The following is an 8,508-nucleotide window of genomic DNA, read 5'->3' as shown; positions in this document are numbered from 1 at the left end:
GGATGGAAAAATGAGAATCGGAGACAAAGTGAAATTGACAAATTCATCCATTTCTAATCTCTACACAGAAGGAAGCCTTCTTGCGCTCTCTCTCTCTCTCTCTCTCTCTCTCTGTGTGTGTGTGTTTTAAACCCTCTGATGCTGCAGGATTCTCTGGGGAGGTTTGAAAGAACAGTTATTGGATTTCCTTCCCTCTTCTCAGCAACATGATCGGTTTCCCTTGATACTTTAAGTTAAAGCTTAATGCCAATTGGAGCGGGTTGGGAGAGAGGCGAAAGATTACAGAAAGACTGGCACTCACACACACACTCATAGCACTAGGCAGTCACAATGTGTTCTTATCATTACAGATTTTGCCCAATTCTGTGAAATTGTACAAATATTTTTTTTATAAGATAAAGCTGAACAGTGGCATAATTTTTCAGGATGAAAATCACCCTATTAATTGTACACTGCCTTGATATTTTGTATGAGTTAGTGGTTTATAAATACTCTTATAAATAAAATAAATTCTATACCACAGCCATTCTAGACTCCTCCACCCTCTCTCATATTAACACACACATGCATACACATCAGGCAGACCTTGGTTCAATAAATTAGCCTGTATTTACATGGTTCAAAGTTAAGCTTTTATTTGGTTTTAAATTAAAAAAATAAATTTCATTATTAAAGAGTGGAATGGGTCTAAACTAATGTTTACATATTAGTTTTACTTGGTTGAGAATACCACCAGAGAAACAATAAAGGTGTACTGTTATCACCCCAAACAGAAATCGTTTTGTTAGAAAGTTTTAACAGTGGTATAATTCAGCTTAATTGGGGGGGGGGGAAGTCTTACAGGTTTACAACGAATGTTAGAAGTAAACACCTGGCGTCCGTGCTATGCACATCTAATTTCCACCTCGTAGTCAATCACTGAACCCGGGGCACTATACGACAGTGCTTATGTCATCGGCTTCCTCTGGTTTCTTTTGCCTGCTTGGCAGGGATTTCAAGTATTCGAGGTGCCTGCGAGCATCCTCTTGATTTTGCCGCACGTAGTAAACGACATAGGATATCACCATGGTGAACCAGCCAAACATGGTGACCAACATAGCATAATCAGTAGTCTTTTTAGGGAGGTTGCAGAGGTCGGCGTCGGCAGCGTTGAGGAACGGCCTCCCGGCATGTTCGTCGATTTCCGAAGTCTTACAGATGATGCTGTTGGCCGTTTCGTGGTTGGAAGCCATGCTCCTCAAGACCTGCTGCAGAGTACAATCACAGTGCCAGGGATTGTTTGCGATCCTAGCCCTGGCCTTTAAGTTGTTGAACGCGTTTTTGTGCACACTTTTAATCCGGTTGTCCGACAAGTCCAACATCTGCAAGGTTTCGGCCACCCCTTTGAAGGAGTGTTCGTCTATGAATTCGATAATGTTTTTGGATAAGTTGAGGACTTTCAACTGGTGCAAGTCCTTGAAGATTTCGTTGGGGATGGAGGTGATCTGATTGGAGTCCAGGTAAAGGAGGACAGTTTCAGGAGGCAGGTCTCGGGGTATTTCCTTGAGGTTTGCATTGCTGCAGCTGACATTCAAACCTCCAGAATGGGAACAAAGGCAACCTTTGGGGCACATACTGGCAGAATGAAAACACAGTATCATGAGGACAAAGCTTTGTAAGAGCAGACACATGGAGAGGGAGCGAGTTAACCAAAGGTCTACCAGATGCATGCTGGGATGTCAGCATAATCACACAACCACTTCTCATTTACCCAGCAGTGGTGGCAAAGGGTCTCAGGCACAAAACTCCAATCTCATCCTCTTCGGCGACGTTGCTCAAAAATGCGTTAATGCGCGGGCTTCCTCATGGTCGGTTTTCTTTTCGAAAGAACATTCCTGGAAAATCAAAACAAAAGAACAATAACCACCAATCAGACTAGAAAAGACACTCATTTCAACAAGGCACAAATGCAATTTACGGTGCAATCCTTGGCATGTCTACTCAGGAGTAAGCCCCAATGAGGTTCAGTAGCACTTATTCCCAGGTACGTTGCTATACTCCAACTCCCATCATCTGCAGTGTTCAGGCATGATGGGAGTCCAACACACCTAAAGAGTTCTAAGTTCCCCATCCCTGATGAATAGGAATATAGTCTTAATTGAAAAATTCAATGGGATAGTCTATTATTTCATTAACGCGCAGTGCCAACGTGAGTTTCATATGTATTTCCTTCAGAGTACAGACGTCATCCCATCTAATATTACCATTCTTGAGGGACATTGTTTTTCCCCCTTTTCTTTTTTTAAAAAACAGAGGTTTTCTAGAACAATAGTAATAAAACTTAATTACTTTCTTCCTTTTACAGTAGCAGACACATTAATAAGATTTACAGTGGGTCTCCAGCAGCAGTAACAAATTAGGCAAGCATTTTTGTGGTTAATGGCCTTGCAACAAAGTATTCCGTATAGCTTTCAATTCAAATAAAACTATTTAAAGGAGGGCACATTCTTACAAGAAGAATGCACTCCTTTTCAAGGCAAACCAAAATATTGCTGGATTTCATGGCACAAAAACAAGCTTTCTTGCCCGGTTTCCTTTTCCTTCGGAATATTTCAATCTACCTGCATGGTAAAGAATTTTGCTACATGTTTGTGGCAGGGACACTGGAAATAAAGTATCTTAAACAATAATACATTTTATTTTAAATTATCACTAGCACTATAACAGAAATGATGGAATACACTCCCCTGTAATAATTAAAAAGCTCTCTACAATTTTGCAGTATCTAAGTGTAACAATGAAAACAAGTGAATGTATTTTTGTCTTTGAACTCTCTGAAGAAAAATGAAAATATTCAAATAGTTTCCCCTTAATTAAATTTGAACAGAACAGGAGAGCAGACAGTGAAATGTTAACATACAAGAGTTTGCAACACAATTGCTTTATTGTCCTTTAAGTTTGAACTACAGCCCAGGTTTATAAATCAAAGCAGGTTCTTTATATACAGACATTTTCTTTTATGCAGAAGCTGAGAGATTTGCCCACCTTCCAAGCTATATTTACATATAAATTATTCTTATTTTATACACAAAGGGAAGTTACTGCTAATTGAATTCCTAGAATGTAAGCTATGTGAATCATCTTCAATTTTGATTCCTAAATTTGGGGATAATTTACATATCATCTGTTCTCTTAATTAAGGACTAGGTGCAGTATACTGGATATAAAGTAGGGGACAAGCATATGAGAAATCCCTAAGAACCCTAATTTAGCTATAGATATTGTGAATTTTGGCAACTCCCAACATTTTAGTCTTTGCTTCCCATCTGTAAAATGGGAACAATAATGACCCAGCTTAAAGAGCAATTATAGAAGAAGAGAAATGGAACAAACCCAACTTGCACACCTAAAATGCTATATAATATGGAGGTATTAGCAATATGATTCCCCCCCCCAAATGAAGGCGTTGCAAGGTAAAGCATTTCTATTCTGAAATCCCTGCTACAATATAAGTTAGTAGAAGGCCATTTTTAAATAAATACAAAGCATGCACAACTTAGTTTTGTGAAGCACCTCAACAGAAAGACCATGAGTTTTGTGTGTGCGTGTTGGCACCTGACGGCTTTTCTTTTTAATTAAAAATAATCAAGGAAAGGATATCATTCATTTATTTATTTATTTATTTATTTAGGCGTTTAATTAGTGCTTAATATTTCAAAAATCTCTAAATGGTGTACAGTCAAACAAACAAACAAACAAACAAACAAACAGAATATCATTAAAACACTAAAAAACCCCAAACCCCTATAACCTAAAACCAGTAAACAAGCAATATAAAAGCAAATAAAACAAAAGTTCAGAGAAAAAATGTAAAAAAAAATGTCCAATCTTATGGGTTGGAGAAAGCTTGGGCAAAAAGACAAATCTTCCCAAGACGTCTGAACATGGAGTTCCAAATCACATGTAGTTTGGCCCCAATCCTTGAGCTTCCATTGTTTCCTACCATAAGTCCACTGATGTGCTAAAGTCAACTAGATGTCACAAAAGAATGACTCTATACTCCAGGAAGCCATTGCCTTGAGGGACTCAACTCATTCCAATACTGAAGGTTCCATGTGGGCGTTTCAGTGATGTAATCACCGCCTCAAAATTTCACAAAGTACATGTTGTGGCTATAAATCCATAGATGTAGGTTATCACACAGACACAGATGGGGTCACATTAGTGATTGTCCATCTGAATTTGGGTGCAGAAATTTCAGAATCTCATCAATAGGGCTTAAACAAATCTCGGTACTGAATGGGTTTTGTTCTGCTTTCTGCATACTGAATCCTAGTACTAGTTTGGAACAACTGCATGAGAGCTTTTATGGAATACAGTGGTACCTTGGTTTACGAACTTAATCTGTTCTGGAAGTCTGTTCTTAACCGAGGCATGCTTTCCCTAATGGTGCCCTTCCACCATTCGGCTTCCATTCTTTAGATTGAGATAAAGTTCACAAACTGGGACACTACTTCTGGTTTTGTGGAGTTCATAAACGGAATAGTTCATAAACAGGGCTGTTCTTAAACCGAGGTACCACTGTATCAGATAGTGCTGGATATAAATGTGATAGATCTTGGTTTATCCCAACCTATGTCACATGGTTTTTCTAAGATAGGAAAATCACAAGGAAGCAGCCCTGAGCTCCTTGCAGGGATGTTGAGATACTTGCTAGGGCTCAGCCAAAACAGACCACCCAATGTAAGAAGATAGGAAAAAGCCTGATGGATCAGGATCCAGAATCCTATTCTTATAGTAGCCAACCAGACGCCTTTAAGCAAGACCTGGCCACAACAGTGGTCTCCCCACTTGTGATTCCCAGCATCTGATATTCAGAGGTGGAACATCAGAGGTGGAACACAGCCAACAATATCCTTATTCTCTGCAAATTTGTCTAATTCTGTTTTAAAGTTGGTGGCCATTACTACATTTTGTGGGAGAACATGGCATAGTTAAACTATGCACTGTGTGAAGCCGTACTTACTTTTGCCGAACCTGAATTCTGCAACATTCAGATTCGTTGGATGGCTCTGAGTTCTAGTATTATGGGGTATGTGGGGGTGTGTGTGTTTCTATCCACTTCCTCCACATCATGCAAAATTGTATACACCTGTGTCATGTTGTTGTTGTTTAGTCGTTTAGTCATGTCCGACTCTTCGTGACCCCATGGACCAGAGCACGCCAGGCACTCCTGTCTTCCACTGCCTCCCACAGTTTGGTCAAACTCATGTTGGTAGCTTCGAGAACACCGTCCAACCATCTCATCCTCTGTCGTCCCCTTCTCCTTGTGCCCTGTGTCATGCCCCTCCTTAATTGCATTATTGGTAAACGAATAATAACAATAATTTTTATTTAGAACCCACCCTCCCCAGACAAGGCCGGGCTCGGGCGGCTTACAAGTTGAATGATTACAACTTAAAAACAAAATTAAAATACATTAAAATATTGAAACATTAAAATATTAAAATGTAGCCTCATTGCAGGAGAAGGAAAAGAAAAAAGAAAGAGAGGGAGGGAATCAAATTGGCTCCAAGCCAAAGGCCAGGCGGAACAACTCTGTCTTACAGGCCCTGCGGAAAGAAATCAGATCCTGCAGGGCCCTGGTCTCATGAGGCAGAGCGTTCCACCAAGCCGGAGCCAGAGTTGAAAGAACTAGAAAGGCCCAAATGTTGCAACCTTTCTTCATAGGGGAAATGTCACCACTATGACTAAGACTAAAAAGTTGGGGACTCTTTTCAGCGGTTGGGGTATGGGAGCTGAGATCAAGTACAAGCATACATTTACCATTGGTGCCATTCACACATCTCACTATAGTTCTACTCAGAAGACACCAGAGAGAGCAGGAAGCACTGCTTTTACCCTTAACTCAGATCTGGCTTCATGACAATGGCATGCACCAGTTAGGAGCAGAATTGTTTTTCCACCAGGTAGAGATGGCAGTGGAAAATGTGAGGGGGAGCAATTGTTTGAAACCATTTTTATGACTTCCCCATATGACTCCCTCTTGACCATTTTGAGCTGAAAATTCATCTCCGTCCAAGTTTTGGCTCAGCTGAGCTCTAAAATATTTTTACAAATATGACAAATAACAACATAAATAAAATTAACAGTGATGTATGCATGGGGGGCTGAATTCAAACTATTGGTTCTCATATTAAAAAAACCAACCCTGAGTTCTGGGAAGTAGCTGCTATGCCATCTAAATAATATTTTCAAAAATTAAAGCTGGGGTTGAGGAAATTCAGAGACACAGTGTGTAATAAAAGAAATCTGAAGAACCTGCCAACTTATCGTAGCTTTGATGTTTTGGTGAGAAGCCTTGGAAGGTTGCCAGGTAGCCTCCTATCTGATGATATCCTCATAGGGTGCTGCTTTTTTCTGACAAAGAGGTAGAAAGAGATCTTGCTGAATGAATCACATGGTGCCATCTCATATCTTATGGGCGAGAGGTCTTGGGGACAAAAAGAAAGAAAATGATTGTAGAAAAGGTTGTGCAAAAATGTTTATTTAATGTTAAAAAACTACTATTCTCTTCCTTCTAATTTCATAATATGGAACTTATCATAGCAATCAAGCCAAACAAAAATTGACTGTGCCTTATCCCTGTTGCTAATAATGACGATGGTAAAGGAGGTGATGGGGTGGAACAGTTCTAAATATTTTTAGAGTGAGGAGATATGGAAGGATGAATACTCCTGCAGACAAATCGCAAGCAATGAAAATTGATTTCGATGAACAAAATGTATAGTGCTAGTCCATAAGATATCTCTAAGCAATAAGAGGTTTCTAGTGGGGAACTTTAGTGAAATGCAAATTTTGGCAATGACTTTCCAGAACTTGATAGTAAGAGAAAACAGCCTTGAAAAGGATACTGAAAATAGCAAGTTGAATGCTGAAGAAACTAAGGGTGCATTTACAATGTGCGTTTGCAAATTTTCAACAATGAAGCAAAATATTCCTGTAGCTCTGTGAGCAGTAAATTCACTTTTAAACAGAGTTCTTATGGTTTGATTCTTGCATCCATACATTAAGCATTACATAACGAAACAGGGGTAAAACTCTTGTACTGAGAACAATAATATATCCACTCTTGTATCCCAGTTTCATCTCTTAGGCGTACATTTTGGGGGGGGGATAAAAAAGGGAAAGTATATGGAGATCTTGAACTTCAGAATCCAGAATCTTACGAATTCATCTCATTTGATGATTTTCTGTTTCCATAATCCAGGAATATCTCAAGAATATGTCCTAAGCTAAAATCATGACAATAACCTTTTAAAGAAAGCTTTCTATAAAGTCTTTAAAAAGTTTACCAAAGTCATAGTTCTCCTCACTGAAAAACAACATTTCAAAGGCATCAAACCTTTATGCCTTTAGTAACCAAGCATCAGGGATTCCGAATTACCCCTATAGTCTTTCCAAATCAGTTCCATTATAAACAGCAGAAGCTGGCTGAGGAACACGCACAGGGAACCCATTAATCACCATCTGCTACATTTAGCAACAATCCACAATACTATATAAACCCAAAAATTCACGACCAAGGAGCCATATACTTCTCTGAACATTTCTACACTTGTACCTGTATCTCCCTGAATGGTCTGTCTTAACACAAAGTGAGGAGCTATCCTGACAGGATAAAAACAGTGCTTTTATGTTGTTGTTGTTGTTGCTGTTTCATTTTTAAAAAGCCCCCACTGTAGAGAAAGTTAAAGGGCTCCTGCTGTTTTCTTAACCATGCATTTCAAAAACCCTAAAGAAAATTCAAAAATCCCTAAAGAAAATGAAAAGCGCTCTCAGCTTAATTGGGCTCCATCCACAGACAGGGTTGGATAAAGCCAGCCAATCATAAAATGATATATGAAGAATGTACTAGAAAAGAGCCAACGTTGGCAACTGTGGCCAGCAAGGAAGTTGCAGAGATGGGCAAAATATTGGCCAGGTTACATAGAGGCGAATGGGTAAAAGGGTAATTTGTACTTGAAAACATAGGTGGTAAACTGAAAAAAATATTACAAGTTCTGTGAGTCACTATAAAAGTTCTAGGCCGTATTTTTTCCAGGGAGCATTGTCTCACAAAATGGTTGCCACTTCCACAGATGGCAACCGACATTTGTGTCCTTGAAGTTGGAAGGGAGCATGAGGGTTATCTGCCCCTTGCCCTGCAATGCAGCAATCTTTTGGCCAACATGGGGCTTGAAGAACATAACATGATGGAAACACACTCTTCTGCAAACTAGCACACACACATACATGTGTTTCTGTGTAAATACATGAATGAATACAACCACAAACAGTCATCCAGTTGCTATATAGCTCTTACATGTATCTTCAGAATTCGAGGAGGCTTACTCGCAGGTAAGGAAGTACAGAAATGCAGCCTAAAATACCAACTCCGAGTTAAAACTGAACAAAGCTGCTACCTATAGCTCTATCCTGCTAAGGCAACCAATTGCATTTTGTGGAAACATATAATATGACATAAAT

The 8,508-nt window shown here is 39.4% G+C and overlaps 1 protein-coding gene across 4 annotated transcripts in view; it reads right to left on the bottom strand.

Annotated features, from left to right (window-relative positions):
• Window positions 1-618: 618 nt before the first annotated feature.
• Window positions 619-8,508, bottom strand: part of LRRC3B (leucine rich repeat containing 3B) — a 65,694-nt gene continuing 57,804 nt past the window's right edge. For 2 of the 4 annotated variants that reach the window (XM_053409683.1, XM_053409682.1), the window contains exons 2-3: window positions 6,301-6,472; window positions 619-1,874 (exon numbers count right to left, since the gene is read on the bottom strand). In XM_053409683.1, the coding sequence (XP_053265658.1) occupies window positions 933-1,709 (777 nt within the window). In that variant the 5' untranslated portion in view covers window positions 1,710-1,874; window positions 6,301-6,472 and the 3' untranslated portion in view covers window positions 619-932. The remainder of the gene's footprint in view (window positions 1,875-6,300; window positions 6,473-8,508) is intronic. The other 2 variants (XM_053409685.1, XM_053409684.1) reach the window with 1 other exon arrangement.

The sequence above is a fragment of the Podarcis raffonei genome, chromosome 12 (genome assembly GCF_027172205.1).
Source record: "Podarcis raffonei isolate rPodRaf1 chromosome 12, rPodRaf1.pri, whole genome shotgun sequence".
NCBI lineage: Eukaryota > Metazoa > Chordata > Lepidosauria > Squamata > Lacertidae > Podarcis > Podarcis raffonei.
This window is presented reverse-complemented; position numbering and strand designations above follow the sequence as displayed.